Source organism: Prionailurus viverrinus, chromosome F2 (genome assembly GCF_022837055.1).
Source record: "Prionailurus viverrinus isolate Anna chromosome F2, UM_Priviv_1.0, whole genome shotgun sequence".
NCBI lineage: Eukaryota > Metazoa > Chordata > Mammalia > Carnivora > Felidae > Prionailurus > Prionailurus viverrinus.
The window spans coordinates 80,265,566-80,290,644 of NC_062578.1; the positions used below are offsets into that span (position 1 = coordinate 80,265,566).

The 25,079-nt window shown below is 49.9% G+C and overlaps 1 protein-coding gene across 3 annotated transcripts in view; it reads right to left on the minus strand.

Annotated features, from left to right (window-relative positions):
• TRAPPC9 (trafficking protein particle complex subunit 9) overlaps window positions 1-25,079 on the minus strand; it is a 568,190-nt gene that overhangs the window by 367,026 nt on the left and 176,085 nt on the right. For all 3 annotated transcript variants that reach the window (XM_047842486.1, XM_047842485.1, XM_047842487.1), the window contains one exon: window positions 13,885-14,009. In XM_047842486.1, the coding sequence (XP_047698442.1) occupies window positions 13,885-14,009 (125 nt within the window). The remainder of the gene's footprint in view (window positions 1-13,884; window positions 14,010-25,079) is intronic.

Below are 25,079 nucleotides of genomic sequence, written 5' to 3' on the forward strand. Positions count from 1 at the left end.
GGTGTCATGGGAGAAAGTAAGTTCTCTAGCACAGAGAGGCTGAAGAAAAATCGGTACTTGGGGGAAGGCTGGGTGACAGGTGGATTCGATGGCAGAGCAACCAGGCCGTTTGGAAAAGACCAAAGGAATGTAGCTGGAGTCAAGAAGGCTCCACTAAGGCAGCGGGGTGTGAGCGACCATGGAAGAACACGCTGGCCTGAGAGGCGCCGGGGAGGGAGCATCTACAGGACTTGCGGGCTGACGGGTCCTGGCAGCGACCGGACCATCACGTGCGAGGCCAGGGTATCAACCTTCAAAGACTCCGAACATAAGGAAACACGAGAAGACTTCCATCGACGTAGAAGGGGCAGGAGGCACCTAGGGCAAGTTATGGTGCCGGGAGAGTCCCAGCTGGCGAAAAGTGCAAGGAGGAGGAGGGCGGGGGAGATCGGGTCTCATCAACAGGAGATCGACAGACAGTCCCAGGGGAAGTCTTCATCGCCATGCTGAGAATTTAAGCCAGATGCTGGAACTTTAGAGGACAGTAAACAAACCTAATGGAAAGGGCTTGTTAACGAAATTCAAAAACCATCTCGGGAGCAAAGGTAAAACGTGTACCAACAGCCACACGAGATGCAGAAGTGATCACATTAAGCAGCAGTCATGTCATGAAGTCTGTCATTATGACCAATGCCAAAATTACGTGGCCTAGAAAATTCTTAGTGTCACCGGGGCCTAACAAGGTATCACTGGTTCTCAGAAGACACAAAGATTATCAAAAACGTGATAACTTGATAACCAGAAGTTATCAAAGGAAGTCGTTTGTATCACACAAATCACGAAGTCGTCCTGAAGACTACAGTGTGTGTTCATTTGTTTAGCCCTGCAAGAAAAGGAACCCCCAACATCACTAAAAGCATCTAGAATAAGAGTGTTATGTAAATCTCATTAATACGGATTCTTGTTTAAGTGCTGTGATCCAGAGGCAATCGTAAGATTAAGAACTTAAATTCCAAGATTGCCACTTCGTGGCTGTTTGGAAATGAGACTTTAAGCCATGAACGTACTACATGACCCATCTCAAAAATCAAAGAGGATACGCAAAGAGATTGACAGAATATGGAGGCAGAGAAGGAGTCCGCCCAGGAGCCCTGACAGATTCTGACGAGGGGCCATGCCAACGGGCAGCTCTGGAAGGTCCTCATCAGAACGTGACCCTGCCGCCGTTCCCCTTACATTCTGCTCCTCGGGCCAACCCTCGAGGCCAGTCTTAGGACTTTGCCTCGCCCTCTCCACACTAATCCCCATCACAAAGTAGCACTGCTGGGACTAGGAGAAGCCCCTGAAATCAGGCCCCTTTTTCCATGCTCCCTACTTCCTATCCCCCTCATCTTCCTCACCTTTTCAGTGCACAGACTGCACGTCCGGTGTCAGATTTATTCCTCAGTGTTTCATGGGTTTTGACACTGAGAAGGCCGTGTGATGAAAAATGCAACTCCTCCAGGGTACTGTGTAGGCACTTCCAGCAAGACAACCTGCTCGCACCCAGTGTGGACACTCAGACAAGGACCTGAGCTTAGGATTCCAAGCCCCAAGTTCCCGCCTGGCTTTCCCTCCAGGCACCTTTGAAAATCACCAGTTAGAGTTGAGCCCCTGAAAAGTCAGTGACCTCCCTCCCAACCACCTTGTAAGTAACAGGTGCTCATGCCCCACTATTTCCTGCTCTCCGGTGACCTGAGACAGAGGCCTGCCCTTCCACTGGCTCGGAGAATCCCAACTGGACCGCAATTAATCCCAACCCATGGAAATGCCCACGCTGGGATCAGGCAGGTTTCTGGGCCTCCTAGATGGGGGAGTTCCCTAAAATAAAGCATTTTAATACCTGAATTTCATTTTAATTGTATGCTTCTGCTCAGACTTTATAATCTTTATCAAAATGCCTCCCCAGGAATCCAGGTACTACAGATCAGTGACTGGGGTCCCTGAGACCAGGCTACTTAGAGCTCATCACGTGCTAATCTAGGACATACTTGAGGAAGGTCACAACTGTTGTTAGGCACACACACAGTCAGTCCCAGGGACTGTAAAAGAAAAAACCAAGAAGAAGAAGAAGAAGAAGAAGAAATTCAACATTCCATACCTTCAGACAGCGGTCCTCAAAGCACGGTGCCCAAAGCAGCAGCACCACCTGTGACCTCGTGCGGAAGGCACACTCCCAGCCCCCCTCCCAGAACTACCGAACTGCAAACTCTGCAGCTGGGGGGCCAGCACTGGTTTGAACCAGCCCCTGCAGGATTTAGACACATGCTCATGTTTACAAACCGATGCAACATATGATCAATAGCAAAAAGAAACGAGGGAACACAGAAACTTTAGAAAGCCTTTTCGTTTCCTTTGTTCTTTCAGTCAACATTTACTGAGAGCCTATCATGTGTTGGGCCCCATACCAGGTGCTGAGGATGCCGAGATTAAGAAGGGATCATCCTTGGCTTTGACTAAGGATGGGGGGGGGGGGCGGCTTATAATAAACACTTTGGCAGTTGTGGTTGATATTCCAAATAACATCCTGACTTCAGCACAACCGACCGTCACCAGCACGCACTATTTGGATCTCCCTGACAGACGTCCGTGGCATCTCTGCAGAAAGGCCTCCGCTGACAGTTCTACCCAAACCGGCAAGCGAGCCTCATCCCAGCTCACCCTTTACTTTTCTGGACAGCACTTTTCACAACCTGACACGTCTGTTTACGGCTTGTCCCTTCCACCAGAAGGCAGGCTCTGGGACTCCAGCTCGCGTGCACAGACACACGCCCTCCACCACTCGGAGCCGGGCATGCTGCAGCTGTCCTATCAAAAGGGTGGACGAAAGGTCACAGGGTTCAGACGAACACGACCACGGCAGGCCCAAGTCCACAGGTGTTACACTGAGCCTCGAGGGGCATCCTTCCGACCTCTCCTAGACGTGGCTTCAGAATTCCACATGCAGCAGACTCTCGCATTTCTTCCTGCTGAAGTTCTTATTAAGTTTTAGAAGTGTTGAGCAGATTAAAGGATTCCTTGAAGCTTTTATGCTTAACTTTGTAGAAAGAAACGCCATCTCTCTGACTATTACTGGGACAGATTACGAATAATTTGGAAGTGAATTGGATTGGCCATTTTGTAAGCTTTTCTTATCTAGCAGGGCTAATAGCAAGCAGACACTTTACTCCTTACAACAGCCCAGGAGGAAGTCTTATTAACCGCATTTTACAGATTGAAACGCAGGGTCAGATAGGCAGAAAGCTTATACTCACTGCGCTATAAATATGGCTTCAATCAATAGAGAATGTTTTGTGCCCCATAATCAGTTCAGACTTAGAAATTATAGAGAGGCAGCACAGTATCGTAGAAATAGCACAAGCTTTAGATTCAGGCATATGCAGCTTTGAATTTTTTAACTTCTCCTGTGGAACCGCTTGCCCTTGGGCACGTTGCTTAATCTTCCCCAACTGTTGGGTGATTTCCACTTGCACGCTGTGAAGGTAGGAGCCTGAGAGAACTACGCTGTACATACTGCTTCAAGTGCTCCATCTCCCAGGTGGCACATGCCAAGACACTCCAGCCAGCACGACCAATGCCATCCTTGAGCAAGTTGAGGACCATGAACCAATGGCCTAACATACTTTCTCCTCCCAGATAAAGGGAACCTTAATTCTGCCGCCTCTAGGCCCCAAAAGGCTCATGGAGCCTCTTTCTATCTGGAACACTGCTTTAGAAAGCATGTTCTCTACATAACATAGCAAATGTATTCGAGTTAAAAAAAAAAAAAAAAAAGACTAAGTTTCTTAAGCAGATCGTTCCAATCTGTCCATTTATAAACACAATTACTCAAATGTAAGAGCACATGAGAACTTTATGAACATCCCACAGCCCTTTATACCGTTTACAGTTCTTTATTATAAAAGCTAAAAGATTCCAGAACACTTAATATGTGATGTAAGCTATCATCTGAATGTGCTGGGATTCGAACTGATTGAGAAGAAATTAACTTCACAGTCCTGCTTTGCCACACCAAGGACCATCTCTTCAGAGAAAACAGAATTCCCGTGGACAGGCAATGTTCAACCTAGTACTCTGGACTACCTGGATGAAGAGAAGTTGGCTGAAGCCCGAGCACTGGGCCACGTGGCAGGGACCACCCCGCAGCCATGAGGATCTTAGTTCAAGGATCGGAGACATCAGCACAGAACGACTATAGAGGTGGGAGCAGGCAACAGGTGGGAATGGGGAGGGGGAATGCCCAGCTCTGCCTGTGTGCAGGCTGACCAGACAGGCAACGGAAGAGCACAGCCCTCAGCCAGGATGGGGAAAATGCCCAGGACGCAAGGCACGTGGACAGCCAGCGCCGGCGAAGAGCAGTGTGAGCTGAGCCCCGCCAAGCGCATGGCCGCCCTTCGGGGAACGCGTGGCCAGCGTTCACCTGTAAGCACCGTGGGAGGTGGAGACGTTCGGTGGGTGCACTTAGCAGGCTGAGGAAGTTCCCTTCTATTTCCAGCTCGCCGACAGTTTTGTCAAAAACGGGTATTGTACCTCGTCAGATGTTTCTTCTCTATTAAGACGTTTTTATAGTTTCCCTTTTTTGGTTTGCTGAAATGAAGAATTACATTTGTTGGCTTTCACGTTACGCAGACAAACGCTACCCAGCAGGTGTCAGGGACGATGTCTGCGGCCATGTCCAGGAGTCTTTGTTGCCGTTTTCGTCATCTTCGTCTGTTTCTGTCACCAAGGTCGTGCTGACCTCACAGAACGGGTCGGGATTATCCCCACCTTCAAGGCCCTGGAAAGAAGAGTTGATGTACGACTCTGATTAATCCTCCCTTCGTGTTTGAGGAGGTGCAGGAGTGAAGCCACCTGGGCCTGGATTTGTTCTATGGCCAAGGTTTTAACAAAAAATTCTACCTCCTTAGCGGACTTAGATACTCCCAACAGCCCGGTCTGTACGCTCTGGTGTTTTGTGTCTTTCAAGGCATCTGTCCAGTCCATCTCGCTTTTCAGACGTGGGGGCACAGAGTTGTTCAGAACACCCGCCTCCCTTCCCTCTGTAGAGTCTGTAGGAGGCCACGTCTTCTGCCCCGGGTGCATTCAGTCGTGCCTTCCTCTCCCGTCAAGCTGGCCGCAGATTGGTAAATTGCATTTTTCTCCAAGAATAGGCTTTTGGTCTCCTCATCTAGATTAGGGTTTTCATTCCCATTTTGTGTTCTGATCTTCATTTCCTTGTCTGCACTACGTTTAATTTCCATTTCTCCTACTTTCTTCAAGCTGAAGCTGGGGTCTGACTTGAGGCCCTCCTCCTCCAACACGGGCCTCCGGTGTGACACGTCCCAGAAGCACCGTTCTGGCAACAGCCTACCAACAGCCTGCTGTGCTTTCATGCTCACTCATGGCCAAATACTCGCTATTTTTATTTTTTAACTCTTCTCCAGCCCATGGGTTAATCAGGAGTATGTCGTTTCATTTCCAAACATTTGAAAAATACTCAAAGACTTAGTTATCAGATTCTAATTTCATTACTGTCAGAGTATACTTTGCAAAATGAGAATCCTTTTAAATTGATTGAGATTTGTTTTGTGGTCTTTATCAGTCCCAGCTCCCTGGAGAAACAAAACCACAGAGCCAAGAGACAAAAAAAAAAAAAAAAAAAACCTCAGAGAGGGGAGCAGCAGCGGATGACCACTGACCACGTGCAGCCAGGACATCGAGGCCTCAGCCCGGGGGGCTCGGGGTCCAGACGCGTGCGGCGATACTGCCTAAGCTCCGGGAGGACGGCCTCCCAGCTCCCCGTGCTCACTTACACTATGAGGGCGGCCTCCCGTGGAAGTCAGGGGAACAGAGTTCCATCTGGCCTCCTCCAAACAAACACTCCTCCTGTCCGGCGAGTAACTTGCCCAAAATTGGCAAAACACGTGCTCGACCACCACTTCTCCAACACTTGCCATGCGTCCCGCCCTCTTGGAGGCCTGGACACAGGAGAACATGAGGAGGAACCCTCTGCTCCAGCACCGTTTACGTCGTGGTGAAACAGTGAACACATTCAACAGAGAAATGCTGGGATCGCACAGAGCACGGAGGCGGCAGGAGAGCGAGGACTCTGTGGGCCCAGCCGGGCTCGTCCACGTGACAGAACACGGGCCCGTGTCGGAGAGGCGGGAAGGTTCCAGCGGTGGGGGGGGGGGGGGGGGAGGCTCCCAACCAGGAAGCCCCTGGCCCTCCCTTCAGCAACCCCTCCCGCTCGCCACTCAGGCGCCCCCGGTGTGGCTCCTCCTCCGCATGCTGCCCAACTAGTCCTTCAATGGCTCTGCACCGACAGCCGTGCAGGAGAACAGACTCTTCTCCCCAACTGGTAGGTCAGGAAACCAAGGCTCGAGAGTCTTGAGTGTGTGGCTGGGACACCGGCCCAAAGGTGGACAAAGGTGCCACCATTATGGCTGTGGCCAACACTCCTATTCTGATTTTTTTAAAGTATTTATTTATTTTGAGAGGAGAGCGAGAGCGAGCGAGAGCACGCGCACACACACCTGAGCAGGGGAGGGGTAGAGAGAGGAGGAGAAGGAATCCTAAGCAGGGTCCACACTCAGCATGGAGCCCAACAAAGGGCTCAATCTCACAACCACAAGATCATGACGTAGCCAGAAATCAAGAATCGAGTGCTTAACTGACTGAGCCACCCAGGTGACCCCCACTCCGACATTTTTAAAGACAAGATGTTGTTGACATGGTGGGCATGTACCATCAAGCCCCCAGCAGCCAGATGTGCACATGTGGGCCAGAAGCAGGCCCGCTCACCCACCTCCTGGAGAACCTTGGTTGTGGTAGGACTTCCGGATTGCTTTTTGGCAGGCGTGAGGCGTTCACAGAGCAAGGCTGTAGATGGAGGCGTGGGTCTTCATTCGGCAGCTCGGGCACAGACCGCGAGCGACGGCTGCAGCGTCCGCGTGGACGTGGCCGACCGGCTCCCGGATTTTGTGTGTCGTCCAGCCCCAGAGGCTGAAGGTGGAGGTTTCCAACAGGCAGGGCCACGGGGACCCCCAAGTGACACACGCCACACAGGCCACCTTAGGTGAGAAACCTCCCCGCAGCCCAGGCCAGGGCACCCCAGGCTTTGGTTCCTCCTGGGAGGGCTTCAGGGAAGTCCTGGCCACCTCACTGTGCACACAGGGTCAGACTCGGAGGCACGTACTGGCCTCGCCAACCCTGGGGAAGCCAGGCCTGAGCAGGAGCAACAGCCAACGACTTAAGCCAGGTCAGTGACCCCATAACCCGGCCCCACCCAGGGCTGCTCGCTGTTAACCAGGACTCACTTACCCAATCTTACTTTTCTCTTAATATACAAGAATCAGGTCTCAGTTTGGTATTTCTTGATTTGCTCCAGCTTTTCTCCCCCTACCAAGCTCTTCTATTAGTGAAGCCTCCCAAAAACCCTACAAAGCAAGATTATTCCATTTCACAGATGGGGAAACCGAGGGTCAAGAGAGGCCGTACTGCAGAGCATGGCTTCCAGGAATATTATTTCTAAAATGCAGCCACTTCACACACCTCTTTTTTCAATCAAAAGAATGAATCAAAGAAGATTCTTCACAAAGTATGCAGAAAACCAGTCCCCAACATGGACAGACACAATCAGTGCTGGCAGAGAAGGGGACACAACCTTTCTGGGGGATCTCTTGAAACACACTTGCACAGGGCGGGGGGGGGGGGGGGGGTCCCTAGAAGCTGCTTTCACCGGGTTACTGGTTTCCATGACTACACCATTCCTCGGTGGTAATTTTACAGCTTTAGCACATTTCCAATTAGGTCACATTATTCGTGCTTCAGGGAGGACTGGGGAGCATGCTGAGCAGAGCCAGGAAGCCCCGTGACAGGGCCCCCCCAAGCACAGCTCCCACACGGCTCCCTAGGAAAGCAGCCGGACCACAGAAGGCTTACTTGCACAACCTCACAGGTTTGCAGTTAGTTACCAGCACGACCGGGTCTCCTATGTGCCCGTGAATGCTCACGCACACCCCTTCTTGCCTGCCTGTCACCAGAGTGCCCTCCTTGGACTGCACACACAGGAGCCTGTCCTACTCAGGGTCCGACCCCAGGGTAAGAAGAAGTAACGTGGATTCAGCCCTTAATCCACCACCCACATGCCTGAGCCAGCCACTCCCTAAACCTCCGTGTCCTTCCTTATCTAGTAGGCAGTTTGCCCAAATGGTGCACGTGTCTGAGCGAACATGGCACCTGGCACGGTTCCTGGCCTGCAGGACATACTTCACAAAGGTTAGTTCCTTTCCTTTCAGTTTTCTTGCTAAGAAACTGGTTGAGGAGGGTCCCCAGGCTGTCTGAAGTTTCAGTGTGGGTGGTGGGTACACAGGAAATGCTGAATGCCCATGCCCAGCAGGGGCAGACCCTAAGGGTCTGGACGCAGGATGGAGGGGATTGGGGTATCCAAGATCTACCAAGAGCTTGTGCAAGTCAACACCCCAGAACCCAATAATCCAATGAAAAATGGGCAGCAGACGTGAACATTTCGGCCAGGACGACATCCAGAGGGCCAGATACGTGAAAAGATGCTCTTTTGTATTTTGACATAACTTACATCTTTTTATTTTGTGTATCCCTTAACCGCTTATTGAAGTTCTGGTCGATTTTACTATTTTCTCTTTCAATTTTCAAGCTACTTCTCAAGCGGCTGATCCACAGTCTGTACCATTTGCCTTTACCAGTGAGATGGTTTCTTTCCTGAATTTTTTTTTTTTTTTTTGCTTCTATTTATGGCATTTTCTTTTCTGAAGACCCTTGGACATTCCTTGTGAGGCCGGGTTGGTGGTGCCGAGCTCCCTTAGACTTTGCTTGTGTTGGACACTCCTTGATCTCCTTCGATTACCAACAATAACCTTGCTGAGTGGACTACTCTTGGCTGTATGTTTTCCCCACCAGCACCCTTAACACACCCTACCAATGCTATGGCCAGCCAAGCTTCGGCTCAACAGCCAGCCGAGAGGTCTATGGGATTTCCCTTGTAGCAAAGCATTTTTTCTCCTGCTTCCTTTAAGAGTCTCTCTACAACTTTTGGTATGTTGATTAGATGGTGATAGATCTTCATGTGGATCTCTCTGGGTTCTTATCTGGGTCTCTCTGTGCTTACTGGACCTTGAGGTCTGTTTCCTTCAGGTTAGGGAACTTTTCAGCCATTATTTCTTCACATACGTGTTCTTGTGCGCACGCTCTCTCCCTCCCTCCCTCCCCTCCTTCTAGGAATCATACAGTGGCAATATTAGCACGTTTGGCATCATTCCAGAGATCCCTTCAACTACCCTCATTTTTTTTTAAATTGTTTTCTTTTGGCAGTTCAGCCTGCTTGCTTTCCCATCCTGTCTTCCAGATCGTAGATCATGTGGTCCCTCTCATCTACAGTGAATCCCTCCATGGGTCTTTCATTTGAGTTACTTATTCAAGCTCTGACTGGTTGTTGTTTCTATTTTCTCTTTGTTCAAGCTCTCACTGAGTTCATGGACTTGTCTCAATTCAGGGAGGGTCTTAAACAATACTTTGAACTCTTCAGGAGGCATGTTGCTTATAACTGTTTTGTTAAGTTATTTGAGATTTTTGTCTTATTCTTTCATCTGGAACATATTCCCATCTCCTCATTTTGTCTGTGCTTGTTTCTATGTATTAGGTCAATCAGTTGCATCGTCTCCCAGTCTTCAAAGTAGAGGCCTTGTGGAGAAGTCATCCCTGGGGTCCCACAAGTGCGCTCCAGCCCGGTCACCAGAACCGAGTTCCCCAGGCGTGTCCCTTGTGTTGACTGCATGCATCATCCTGCTATGGCTGGGCTGTGACTGCTGCAAGCACACCTGTGGGCAGGGCTGGCTCAGAGGCCTAGCCGTAGCTGCTGGGAGTATGCTGGTGGGTGCAGCCGGCTCCCCTCCTCCCGGGGGCAGGACCCCTCTGGAAGGAGTTAGTCCTGCCTCAGGCTGCCTGCCAGGTACAGCAGGATGGGAGCCACCTGGAAGGGGCCTCTACAGGGGTAGGTGGGTGGGGCAGAGGGAGTCCACAGGGAACACCAGGAAGCAGCAAGCGTTGCCAGCAAGGTAGATAGAGGGTGTGCAAGTCTGCATCTGCCCATGTTGGGCCAACTAGGCTGGAAGGCTACACATGTTCAGTACCTCCTTTCCTAGAGAAACTTCCTACAGACCCCAGTCCCTCTAGCACATACCCTACAAGTAGTGAACACCCTCCTTCATCTATGGCACATGTGTTTCTGAAAAATGCAGGTCTGGAGCTGTCCCTGTGACCCAGTGATATAGCCCACAAGCCCTTTCAGAGCGAAGACTGAATTTTCTATAGCCCTCTGGTTTTGCTGGAGTGATGTCCCATTGATTTTCAAAGCCATAGGTCACGGGGGCTTGTCATCCCCAGGACAGGGTACCGAATGTGGGGCTTGATCCCTCAGTCCCTGGGGAGGACATCCACACCTAGGATAGCCCTTCCAATCGTGGGTACCCCTGTAGGAGTTTGATTCCCCATCACATTCCAAAGTGGGGGCTTCTTTACGTTTAAGCTGCGGAGAATCCGTTGTACCTGTCTTGAGGTCATTCTCAGAGCTGCTCCATTGTAGTTGTAGACTTGGTATGTCTGTCAGAGAAGGGGAGCTCAGGATCCGGCTACTCAGTCATCTTTAAAACTTACATTGTAGGAGCACCTGGGTGGCTCAGTCAGTTAAGTGTCTGACTTCGGCTCAGGTCATGATCTCACAGTTCATGAGTTCTAGCCCCACGCCGGGCTCTGTGCTGACAGCTCCGAGCCCGGAGCCTGCATTGGATTCTGTGTCTCCCTCTCTCTCTACCCCTCCCCCGCTCACACTCTCTCTCTCTCTCTCTCAAAAGTAAATTTTTTAAAAAAACATTTAAAAATAAATAAATAAAACTTACATTGTAAAGAGGAATTTAGGATAGGCATTTTAGCAATCACTATTGTGCCTTATATTCAATTCTTCCTGTACTCCAAAGCTCAAGGTCTTATTTCAATCTGATTTTCTCCACTCACTTAGAAACTTCATGTTTTCATATTAGTCCTCTAATTGATCAACTGTAATCTCCACCATTATAAATTCCTGGTGAAATCTCTGTAGCACCAAAAGCAAAGGTATATAGTTGATTCAAGTCCCTCTGTTTCTGGTTCCTATAGAAAACATTACTTTATGGTCATAGATGTAATTAAAATGTCATAGGCATCTCAACAAAAAAGATGCTCATTATCACAGAAATACAAATCAAAACTGCCATGAGGTATCATCACACACCAATCAGAATGGCTAAAATCAACAACACAAGAAACAATAGGTGTTGGTGAGGATGTGGAGAAAGGCGAACTCTCACGCACTATTGGTGGGAATGCAAACTGGTGCAGCCACTCTGGAAAACCATATGGAGGTTCCTCAGAAAGTTAAAAATACAACTACCCTATAATCCAGGAATCACACTACCAGGTATTTAACCAAAAAATACAAAAACACAAAATCAAAAGGATACATGTGCCCCAATGTTTATGGCAGCATTATCAACAGTAGCCAAACTATGGAAGCAGCCCAAGTGTCCCCTGACTGATGAATGGATAAAGATGCATAAATATACAATGGAATATTAGCCGTACAAAAGAATAACATCTTGCCATTTGCAACAACATGCACAGGACTACAGAGTATAATGCTAAGCGAAATAAGTCAGAGAAAGACAAATACAAAATGAGCAAAGGAAAAAAGAGAAGCAAACCAAGAAACACACTCTTAGAACAAACTGATGGTCGCCAGAGGGGATGGGGAAATAGGTGATGGGGATTAAGGAGCCACTTGTCAACACCAGGTGTTGTTTGGAATTGTCGAATCACTATATTAAACACCTGAAACTACTATTACATTGTATGTTAACTACACCAGAATTAGATTTCTTAATTTTTAAAAATTTTTTCTAATGTCTGTTTTTGAGAGACAGAGAGACAGAGCATGAGTGGGGGAGAGGCAGAAAGAGAGGGAGACACAGAATCTGAAGGAGGCTCCAGGCTCCGAGATGTCAGCACAGGGCCCGACGCAGGGCTCGAACTCACGGACCGCGAGATCATGACCTGAGCCTAAGTCGGATGCTCAACTGACTGAGCCACCCAGGTGCCCCTGGAATTAAAATTTTTAAGAAGAGGCATTGGGACTCTGTTTCTCAGTAATTTTGGGAAAAGGCACAGAGAAAGAAGGTGTCACGGTGCAACCGACAGGGATTGGAGGGGGGACTGATGGTGTCATCACCTCAGAGCCACGGTTCTCTCTTTGGAGGAGACCACCTACTCAGAAAGTTGTGTAGAACCTGTCCATTTGCATTCTCGTGACACGGGCCTGACACACAGGCCGCACCCAGCAAACGGAAACTCCAGTTGGGCACTTCCATTTAAGCACGTTTACACTCATCTTACATCTATACACACTTATCGCCCAAGAACTACAGCGCACCCAGCCTTGCAACGCTCAATTCAAGAAAACGCAATTGATGGTACAGCCACCATGACCCAACCAGCTCTGAACGAGGACCTCCGGGATCCTGAGGTTCTTCCCTCAATTCCAAGAGTCTGTCCCGTGGGGAAGGCCACACGACGGTGGAGCGGAGCAGCAGAGGAAAGTGCCAGTCCTCGGGGGGGCCTGGCAGGGAGGAGAACCGACGACGGGCCAGGGCTGGCTGTCAGGAGGCCTCAGGGGACGTCACACCCAAGGACCCACGAGGACATCACTGCTGCAGCTTCCCCATCCCTCCGTGCCCCGAACTCCCCCGACAGCATCCCGTGCCCTGCGGTTCCACCACACCTCCCTGCCTTCCTTCCGCGCCGGGAAGCATCTTCCCAAATCCAGTCCCCCGGCTCCCAGAGGAGCCCAAACCCGCAGTCGGGCTAGTGTGCGGGAGCCAGATCCTGGACAGCTCCCAGCTACACCAGCACCTCTCTCTACTGCGGCGCCCTCAGTGGCGAGGAGGACTCCCTGAAACCCGACTCCCTGTGACTTCCATCCATGGACAGGACTGCTGTCGACCAAAAGCAGCTGGCGTCCCTCTTGCCCTGACCTCTCCTCAGAGAGCATCCGTGCTCAACATTCTCCACGCCACAACCAGCTTGGTCAAGCTCGGTGGGTGGGTCCCCTCAATCAACACCCCCCAAATACTGGCGTCAAGACTGTACGCAGCACCACAGGGCTGGGCCTCAACACATGCTCACTCGATAAGCCATTCTGGTGACCCTGCTGCCCGCACCCCCGCCGCAGCTGTGAAGGCCTTCGGTGCTCTCGCTACACCCCGTCCCTGGACAGGCGCAGACCGACAGAGCTTTCCCAAATGCTGTGGACGCCAAACTCCAAGCTCGGGCTCAGGCCCCTCCCAGGGCTCCTGGCAAACAGCGTCCTCTGCTCTGCCAGAAGTCCCTGGCACCTTTACACTAGCAGTGTGTATTCATTTTGACTTCCTCACCACTCAGAAACCAATTCGTGGTTGGTGGCCAAAAGATTAAGTTTCGGGATGAATACAGAGAATGGTCATTCAATAAATACAGTTTTCAAACAAACAGGTAAAAGGTAGGAAACATTCCACTTTCATCACTGCACTCCTTGACTCAACCCCCAAATTCCCAGTATTTCATGGAAATGCGACTTAACCACACAATCATACAAGCTTCGTTGCAACGGCTTTCCAAAACATGCCACGGGGAGAAATACTGAGGAACCAGCTTTCCACCAACACGATTCTCTTTCTTTCTTTTCTGAAGAGCACTCAACACTCTGCCTCCAAAAAGACAGAGTGGCCAAAACCGACAACACCAAGCCACCGAGCAGACCATACCTGTGCAGGGTGGACTCACCTTCATGTGGCTCGGGTCTCCTGGTTTGCCGCCTTCAGGGGCGTTCACAGGCTTGCTCTCCACTCGAGGCCGAACGACCTGTCGAAAGGGACTGCACAGCGGAAAGCCACTCACGCTGATTCCATCTAAAAGTAAAATTTTAAGATGCTTTAGCACTTATAGAATATGGAGTATTTTAAAACCGGTTGGTTTCCCTGAACTTGAATTCAGGTATCAGTTTCGAACAAAAAGAAGGTAGACAATTTTACACGCGTATCTGTAATCAGCTCTGTCCCCAGTAAAGACCTAGAAACGATCACCAACACAGTACAATAAGCATCCCTGATGTCCAGACCATGGTCTCGAGTTCTCACTTGTTCACTTTTAGGGAAAAGCAGCCAGGGCAGGCTTCTCAAAGAAACGGATGACGCCAAGTCGGTGGCAGGAAACGTACGGGTGAGCTTGGACACCTTGTTCTACGCCAGAGCAAGGAAACCAACCAAGACAAGGGCTGGGTCAAAGGCCTCTGCACCCAACTGCAGAAGCTCCCACTGGCCAAGAGGAGACAATGCAAACTCAAAGTGATAGTAAATCCAACTGATGGATGCTCTTCAGGTAGGTGTAAATCCGTATCTAATGGATCTAATTTAAATCCACATCTAGGGGCACCTGGGTGGCTCATTCAGTTGAACATCTGACTTGAGCTCAGGTCATGATCTCGCGGTTCGTGAGTTCAAGCTCCACATCGAGCCTGCCACTGTCAGCACGGATTCCACTTTGGATCTTCCGTCCACCCCCCTCTCTCTCTTCCTCTCTCTGCCCCGCCCATGCTCATGCTCGCTCACTCCCAAAAATAAATAAAACGTGAAAAAAAAATTAAATCCACATTTAATCCATGTGTTCATTGTAATTTTCTTTTAAAGTCAATGGCCATCTGTGGAGGATAAGAATCTTGATTTTCCTGAAAATTGGTAAATTAAAAAAATCAAGCATTTATGAACTGTACAACTCGATAATCTCATGATGAGCAGCATGTATCTTTATAAAAGCATTCTAGCAAAATGATAAAGAAGGGATAAAATCGGAATACTATTTTACAACCCCTAGTCCAGGATTTTTCAACCTCAACACTGAGACGTGGGGCTGGACAATTCTCCCTGTTAGGGACCGTGCTGTGCAAGCAGGATGTATAGCAGCATCTCGGACCTCTACGCACAAGATGCCAGGAGCAACCTCCCCCCAAGTTGTAACAACCAACAATTGCCACACGTCCCCTGGAAAGGGGAGTGGGAGCAAAACCGTCCCTGGTTGAGAACCACTGATCTGGACAAAGCATGGGCAATTAGTAACATCACAACAAGAGAAACAAGTGGGCATTCCCTGCCTCCTGACCTAAGAACACAAGACCACGCTGGACTTGCCAAAGGGATCAGAGGTGAACCTGATCAAGCTTCTGGATCCAGCTTTGCCCATTTTCAGGAAACGCAGGGGACAGAAGAACACCACAAGTGTTCAGAAGGACACCACAAGTGCTCAATCAACAAGCCCACGCTGTCGACATCTCCTTGGGCTGGATGTCCCAGCTTCCTCAACAGATAAATTATCAGGAAAAGGAAAGAGCAAGGGTACCTGCACATTAAGAGAAACTTAAACAATCAACTCGTCTATGTAGGGACATACTCATATGCTAAGACTATAAGTAAGTAGAGCTAAGTACTGACTAGAAATCAGGACGGTGCTCCCTTTGGGGGTAAAGATGGGGCACGTGAGAGGCTATCCAGCTGGCAAAGCTCTAGATTTTGATCCAGGTCCTAGTTAGAAGAGTGTTACCTTCTAACAACTCATCAAACTATTTATTTGTTTTGTATCATTTTCATCATCTTTTTTAATTCCCGTATAATCAACACAGCGTTAGGAGTTCCAGGTGAACAACATATTGATCCAACAACTCTACACGCTACTCAGGGCTCAAGATACCCTAATCCCTTCACCTATGTCACTGTCCCCCACTCACCTCCAGAATCTGTTTCTAATGTCACCCTAAAAAGCTTTAAAAACACAGTTCTGTTTTTATTTTCAAAAAAATTTTAACTGACTTTTCAAGTAAGTGTTAGGATTCACATTTGTGTGATTCACATTCACCCTCTACCTTCTGGGACACTGTTCCATTTGCAAACAAGTCTATTTATATGGACAGGTCTGAAGTGACAGATACCTAAGTATCTGTTGCTGGAAACAAGTTCCCAACGAGCTAAGAAGACTCCAGCTGAGTTAGTGAGTTTATTGAACAATAGTTTTATTATTCAAGAACATAAAGAGATGCTGTCCTGTCAAGTAAAGCTCCAGTAGTTGGAGCTGTGCAACAAACCAGCTGGCATGCACAAGTGTACCCCTAGTGTGTCAAGTATGAGAGGCCTCTAGCATAGACCAGGCTAGCGGAACAAGTTGTCAGGGGCCACGTGTGTGAGAACTGAAAACTACTAATTTTGGCTTAAGATACATGGAAACAGACACAAGAGAAAAACAAACAGCAAAACTGAGATTGGTAAGATACCAACTCCTTTCTGTGAGGTATTTTGTGGCTTGTAAACTTGCCCCCATCTTACAGAAGAGCCATGAATAACCTCCCCGAGGTCAGAGTGGCAGTAACTGATCCTGGGACATGCTACCCCACACCAAGGGACTATCCATCTAGTAACTTGGATGGCTGGGTCCCACAAGTAGGTCAAACTGCACAGGGACAAAGTGAGGATCGGGGCATTACTTCTGCAGACAGCAGGCTAGACAATTCAGACCAACTCAGCCACAGAGAACAATACAGAACACAAAACAGCCTTCAGATCTCTTCAAGGTGCTGGAGAAGCAGCAAGGCAGTGAGTAACCACAGGGCCATGATCTGGCAGAAGAAGAAAATACTTAGACAGGAGGTGGCATTAAATTTCCTTAGACACCTCAGGGTGCCTGCAGATACCAGAAGAGTTGACCGAGAAGCTGAGAATCGGGGCAGAGCCTCTGACAGACTCTCAGCACAAAGTAGGAAGTGTCCCCCAGGCAGAGCAGAAGGAAGTCCCAGAAGCTTTTAGGGGAGGCCCCAAAAGATGACCCCATAAGTGAAGGGTAGACTGGAAATAAAGCAGGCTCACAGGGGCCCCGGCCCAGCTTTGAACTGGGTCGGTGCTTCTAACCAGATTCTGGCAATTCTGCCAGAATCCATTCCTTGTCACCTCTATTCTACCCCGTGTCTTCTCATCTTTGTGCTTTTCCAATTCTCTTCCCTCTGACAACCATCTACGTGTTTCCTCGTGTCCCACTGTTAGTTAACGTGCTGCCTGTTCCATCACGCGTCCCCTCGTCACTGTGGCAGAAAGCAAGGACTCTTCCTCGGAGTCCAACCACCTGTCTACCCCGAGGCCCGTGCCTACTGCATGCAGAACGTGTCCAGGAAGACAGGAAGGCATACAGGCCAGGAGCTGCTGGCTGAGGTATCTTTGCCAAGTTACTTAAACTCTGAGCTTTCAATTCCTCATCCTCAAAATGGGACCAACCAGAACCTGTCAACTGCATGCTTCTCTACAATAACGAGTTACTACATACCAAATATTTGTCACAATGCTGGGTACCTGGCAAGCATTCAACAAAAACAGGTATTATTATTAGAGCAACTTACACACATTAGAGATTCCTTAGCAGACTACAGACTCCTTGAAGACACAATTCTTGCTTCATTATTCTATCCCTTACAGTAGCTCACACAGGCTCTAGCAAATCAAACTCTCAGTAAATATTAAAGCAATGACTGACCTATAGGGTCAGATAGGATACTCTGTTTGCACATCACGTTCACCAAAAGTCCCATCACCCCAAAGGCACAGTCAACCATCAACTCCGGGTTAGGCAACATTCCATCACGCAAAGTCCCAGCCCACAGCTGTTACAGTTGAAGGAGCTTTCCCTCCCCGTTCTCCCAGTACCATGGGCACCATCTAGAAAAACTCTCCACCACACCATGGGGCCTGTGAGGGGGCTAGCACTATGAACACAGACACTGCAAAACATAAATCCACACTTCTCAGCACCCTGCCCTAGACACGAGGTCAAATGGAGCCTGTGAACCAGCACAGCGCTCAAGATGACCAACAGTCACTCAGCCCCTAGGTCACCCTCTGCTGAGTTAAGGTCAGGTGCCCAAAATATTTTAAATGTGAGCACGGTCACTCTGACTCCCACACTCACACACAGCCTGGGACACAGCGTCTTCTGCTCTCCCCCAGGCGAAGCTCCCATCATCAGCAAATTACACAAACACCACCAGCCCCCACAGGACACAGATTCTTTTTTACCATGGAAATACGAGTCCTTTCTCACACTAACACACTGCTAAGGTCTCCTTTCCTGCAAGTGGTCCAGAGCCCTGGATGGCAAGGGGAGGGTGCCGTAAAGCCAGCCTCCCCTCTGTTCCTTGCTCCTTCTCCAGCAGCTGGTTTTGGTGGGACTAGGGGTGGCCCAAATCCAGCCGTGGCCAGAAACGGAAGTGTCGTGTCAACAGCAGCTGATCCAGACAGGAGCACCAGGAGGGCCACACGTGGACTTTGTAGATTTCATGTACAAATTCTAAAGGGCAGAAGTTGGGGACGGAGGCATCTTCCTTTGAATCGAATGCTATGAAGACATAGGCATTCTTCCCAACACATCGAGAGAATCTGAGCAAGTCACAAAACCCTATGAACCTCCGTTTTCTTAGCTTGAAAATGGCAACCAACTCAAGGTGATCTATGAAAATATAAATCTGCAATGTCTCTGAGCTAGAAGGATCTAGGCTATGCACTTAGCAAAAAAAAAAAAAAAAGCTGAAAATTAGATCTGAAATTTGCCTCCTTTTTGGACGGAGACCTCAAAACTTCACAGAAACCTCAAAAACCTATCATCTTGAAGCACAGAAAAATACAGCCAAAGCCCCTCCACAGCTTCTTTACAGACTATTCTGCCCTCTGATCCAACCGCGGGTGAAGAAGGAATGCGTAAGTAGGGGCGGAGGCAGAAGGGAGCTATCTGAAGGTTGGAAGATGAGCCCTCGGCCCACACAAGGATGGGGCTGGAGAGAAGAGGCGGCTGCAGAGGGTGGGAGGGGAGAGACGGAGCAAAGCACCCGCCGCGCCCGTGGAGGGGCGGCTCGCCAGCTGGGCCGGGCCGGGCCGCAGAGGAGAAAATTCTGCTCACTCACTCGGGCAACTCTTCTGCCAGCACGGGCCATCACAAATAGAACAGAGAACAGATTGCAGTGGCAATTACTGGGAAGACAAGACCAAAAAAGTGACAAACAGGAAGGCAGCCTAGTGGGAAGACCAGAGAGGAGTGGATTCTCGGGGTATTTAAGAATGGATGAAACCGCGAGATCACCATGAATCAAATGGAGCTTGACAGAACTTCATAGTTACTGTTTACAGCGCTCAACTTTTCCATTAAGAGCGTTTCTGTGGGCAATTCAGAGGTACAATTCTGTACGCGAGAAGAGCCCGCTCCCGAATTCAGCTCCAGCACAACCACGGTGACCACTCGGGAGGAGGGCAGCTCAAAGTGGGACCCGCGTGGCAGAAACCAATGGCAGTCACAACCAACAGCTGCAGTGACGAGGGGCGGTGACAGCGTCTCCACGTGCCAGGCCCTGGCAGGGGCCATCGAAGGTCCCTCACTCCCCGCGGGGCAGCACTGTCTTCTCGGCTCCACGGAGGAGGAGGCTGAAGAGTCTGAGAACATCGGTAACACCGCACATTCGTCAGACGCGGAGCCAGAACTCGGGACTGTCGGATTTGTGACCACCCGGAAAAACCGCGACAACACACGTCAGTGCCCCCATGAGCTTCCAGGACAGCTCGCCAGCCAGAGGGTGGTGCAGTATGCCACGCAGCCCTCGACCTGCCTTAAGGAGCCTCACAACGGCTTAGCGTCCACCTCCACTGGTGGGTCTCCTCAAGCAATGGGTCCATTTTTGCACCTTCCAAAGAAAGTAAGGCTTAAGGCAGAGTATCAATTTCTCTTGCGACAAGTTACAGGCACTGGAATAAAACAAAACTAGGACAAAATACATTTACAAAAGCAAAAGGAGACAACAATCTCCCAGGGGGAGTTGGTCAGAATATGCAGTTCCAGGTAGGATGTATTTTGAAGATGCGTTTTCATTTATTCTTAAAAAAACCAATGGGTGCTGGGCGGGGGGGGGGGGGGGGGGGGGGGAGCCCATCTGGTTATCATAAAATACAAGAAAACCGAAGGAATACAAGCATTTGGCTCAGAAATTAGCCAATACTCATCCTCAACTTGCATCAAGAAAGCAGGGAGTTCATTCATTCAGAAACTTTAGGATAGACTTAGCAGAGAAAGTTCATGTGGAAACAGCAACCTTCATAAACCATTCACACAAAACCGTCCTCACACCCACAGCAGGCCGGCTTTGACACTGGCCTCCCTCTGTTGGATGCTCAGTCTCGATCCTGTGAGGACTCCCCACTCTAGGCCCTGTGCCCTCACTGACCTTTGGAACCTTCATGTACGTGATGCTTAATAACTACCCGCTGAGCCCATGAAAGGTTCCCAACTAGCTACCCTAGGCCCACACACATAAGCTGAGCCCATGAAGGGTTCTGGGTGGTTCCCAACTAGCTACCCTAGGCCCATACACATGAGCTGAGCCCATGAAGGGTTCTGGGTGGTTCCCAACTAACTACCCTAGGCCCACACACATGAGCTTCTTGGGATTTTACTTATTGGTAGAACATTCATTTATTCCCACACTCCCACCCCCAAACCTGCTCTGACCTCTGAACACTCCCATGTACCCCCAGCACTTCCTCATTATACATCAGCCCCCTTACGTCCCTGTCTGCCCTCTCCAGCCTTCGCTTCCACAGTCGAACCACAGGTCAGAAAGCATCGTCCGTAAAGGATCCGACAGTAAACACTTGAGGCTTTGTGGGCCGCAGGTCTCTGCCACAGCTACTCAGCTGAGCTGCTGTCGGGCACAAGCAGCCGCCAACATCCAAAAACGCATAGAGGTGGCTGCGTTCCAGTAACACCAAGACAGGCAGCAGGCCCGGGGCTGGCGGCTGGGCCACAGTCGAAGACACTGACCTGCACTTACAACACCCCATCCCCCAGGAAAGCACCAATCACTCCCCTGCCTGCTTCTCCCTCGACCCACCTGACAAGGCCCCACTCCAGGCTAAACCCCAGTCTACCTTCTCTGTAGGGGCACCTGAAGCCCAAGGTCAATGGGGAAAACCATGCACTGGGCCCAGCAGGCTGCCTTCAGATCCACCACCACACACCTGGGGCCCATTGTCACCATGTGCGTAAGGTGGCCCCCAGATGAGTCTTCCCTCTCCTCACGTCACTACCACCCACTCCCCTGCCTCCTCCCCACTGAGCAGCCAAACCCAAGGGGAGCAGAGAGACAACCAGAGGAGAGGGGAGGACCACCCATCTCCCATCACTGGCCTAGGACTGCACTTGGGGTCCTGTTAAGGGACAGCCTGGCTCGTCCCATTTCCCAGGTGCTCCCTGTGAACACCCTCCCCGTGCGGTCAGCAGCTCTGCCCCCTCCCCTACCACAGCTCTTTCTTTTAACAGCCCTACTGAGATGTAACCAGCACAGACTAACCACCGAAGTTTAAAGCATCCAACCGGAGGCGCTGACATTCGTAACACCATCAGCGCAACGGAGATCGTGAATATATCCATCAACTAAGCTTGCCTGTGCGTCCTCGCATCCACCCCCCAAGTGCCGTCCTCCCCAAGCCCAAGCCTCCTCCCAGCCCCATGTAAGCACTGCCGTCACCCTAAAGGAGTTCACATTTTCCAGAAGTTAATCCAGATGGCATCATACACATTAGATACTGTTTTCTGTCAGGCTTCTGTCACACGGCATCCTCCTCTTAGACTAATTCCAACATACTGCATGCATCCAGGCTGGACTCCTTTTAATTGCTGAATAGGATTCCAATGAATGCCTGGAACACTCTGCTTACCCATTCACCTATTTATGAGCCCTCAGGCTGCTTTGAGTTTTTATTACGAATATAGCCGCTCTGAACACGTGTGTCCTAGTCACTGTAGGGACACATGCTTTCACTGCTCTTGATTAAATTTCTAGGAGTAAAATGGCTGGGTCACATGGTAAGTATAGGTTTGATTTTCCCAGACCGTTATTGATGAGCTACTAACGTTTGCAAATAAGTCAAAAGGACTCCAAAGAACAAGGAAGAAGAGACCATCAAAAATGAGCAGGCGACCTGAGAAAGAACGCAGCATGACCTCTAAAAAGGAGAAACAGGGCAACGCAAACGCTCATCGAAGAGCGCACCCGAAAATCGGCCATCCCCGGCGGAAGACCCCAGGCGCGGCTCTACCCGACCGCACACGACACACACGTCCGCGCAGGAGAGCGCCCGTGGGTCCCCTCCAGGGGCACGTGTGGAAGTCTGGGCCACAGCAAGGCCTCCTCCCAGCGCCCAAGGTGTACGGCATGCTGCAAGAGCCAAGTTCCAGGAAGCTCCTACCTTGCAGCCTACTGGTAGCGGTCCCCTTTGTTGGGAAGGAATGCCATTTGAGTCCCCGGCTGCACAGGAGCCCAACCACAGCAGACGTTAAGACCATTTCTTACTTCTGTTGACAGGACAGTGTTCAATCTTCTCCTCCCAAGACGCTCAAGTGGACACAACTGAAGCAGGGGACACTGAACCCCAGATAAGGACATTTGTGGCCACTAGAGACAGGGCCTAGAAACGCGTGACCAAGAACACAGACTTCTCTTCTCACAACATCTTCAAGAGAAGCCAACATTTCCCAGCCGCTGGCCACCCTGGCGCTCCACTGACCGAGACAGACCGCGCCACCAGAGTCGGGACAAGGACCCTGGCATGGACCACAGAGCCCTGCGCTAACCTGACTCTGGCCGGAAGCCCCTCAGGGCAGGAACAGTGACCTTCCACCTGTACTTGAACCATCTGTCACGGCACATAGCACATGGGGGAACTATCTGCTGGGTTAACAAATGCATCTACATCCTTCCGTCAATTACTAAGCGACGGGAAACACCTCTCACCGTCAGGCCGCTGCACGGCACACAGGTGGCACAGGGCAGACCTCCAGGGCCATCACTCAGACGGGCGGGGACGCACAGCCCCCTGAAGCTGCCTGATGGGACGGCCTGAGCTGCGAGCCTGCATCTGGAAGCTCCTAATCAAAAGGAGGGAACCAATGATTTTGTGAATGAGTGACTCATGGAGGAATAATCATCCAAGGACTATATTCCAAAACACCAATAAGTCACTTCTCTGTAGAATAAGAAGGCCAGAATGGGTTGCTTTGAAAAGAGGTGCGTTCCTCATCACCATGCTGGGCCACGCCGGAAATAGCAAACTTCTCAGCCAAGACCTTGGGGACCACTGGCACGAGGACAAAGTGTGGTGACCTGGCCCTTGTCTCTCCTTCTTGAAGCAGCTGTCGGGTCATCCAGGGCCCCCGTGTCCCACTAGCCCAGGCCTTCTCCCTGTGCACATAGAGGAGCGGAGTCCCATGGGACCAGGAGACAGGAGGCCCTGGGTTCCAACCGCAGGGTATCCCCATGTCTGGCCACAAGTGGACTGCTGACCAGAGTCTGGACATGGAACCAGAGCTCTGCCAACCTGCCCCCCACCTTGGGGAGGACATCCCGGCTCCCTGTTCGACAGCACGAGTGAGGAAGAGCTCCTCGCAGGTTCCCGCTCTGGGTCTTACAGCTTTTACATCTTGTTTACATGCATTACTCCATTTCTACTTCAAGAAACACAAATAAATGAACATCATTTCTCCAAAGAAAGCTGCAGAAAAAGCTCAATTAGCATATGTTATTTTGGGATAAAAATCAGGCAAACAAAACCAGAGTACTGCCAGTTTGAAATTGGAAGTAAACGCCTTTTCACAAGATAATCAAGGGAGAGTGGTGGTGTCCCAAGGCAAATAATGACATGTGCCTGTTCTCCTCTCAGAAACAAGAGATGCAAAGTACAGTCCGAATGTTCTGTGTACCCTTCACAGCACTCCGTGAGCACGGAGCACCCCCAAAACACAGGGAACGTCATTACTTCGGTAGTCACCCAGCCAAGCCACAGTTTCCTGTTGGAACACCAGTTTAAAAAGTTATCAAAAGTACACCCCAGTCTCCCACAAAACTCTTCTTCCCCAACAAATCAATGTTCATACCTACGGGCACATGCTCATAAGGACTAACATGCACACCGTTCCAAAAACTTGCTTTCCTCTTTCTGCCACGAGGTTTTGTGTTTTTTTTTTAAGTTTATTTATTTTGAGAGAAAACACATGCACATGAGTGGGGGAGGAGCAGAGAGGCAGGAGGAGAGAGAATCCCCAGCAGGCTCCACACTCAGCATGGAGTCCAGTGCAAGGCTTGATCGCACAAACCATAAGATTGTGACCTGAGCAGAAATCAAGAGTCAGACACTTAACAAACTGAGCCAACCAGGCGTCCCTGCCACAGGGTTTTCAGCCACGCATAAAGAACATTTTCCCCAGCTCACCCATTACCTGGACACCAAAGCCAGACAGAAACACTACAGAAAACTACAGACCAATATGCCTGCTGCAACCAGATGCAAAACTCCTTGATATAACATTAGCAGGGGCTCTTGGGTGGCTCAGTTCGCTAAGCATCCAACTTCAGTTCGGGCCATGGTCTCACAGTCATGAGTTCAATCCCTGCATCGGTCTCCATGCTGGCAGTGCAGAGCCTGCTTAGGATTCTCTCCCCACACCGCCCCCCAACTCTCTCTCTGCCCCTCTCCCCTGCTCATGCTTTCTCTCTCAAAATAAATAAACTTTAAAAAAAAAAAAAACAGTAGCAAACAAATTCAACGGCACATTTAAAGGAGTATATACCATGATCAAGTAGGATTTATCCCTGGGATGCAAAGACAGTTTAACATACATAAGTCGATAAATGTGACACACCATGCTAACAGAAGGAAAGAGAACAATCCTATCATCTCAGTCGATACAGGAAAAGCATTTGCCCACTTCAAAATCTTTTCATGATAAAAGCCCTCAGAACTGGCTGTTGAAGGACGTACCTCAACATAATGAAGGGCATATAGGACAAGCCCAGTTACCATACCCAATGGCAACAGCTTGCAGCTTTTCCTGAGATCAGGCACAAGACAAGGTGG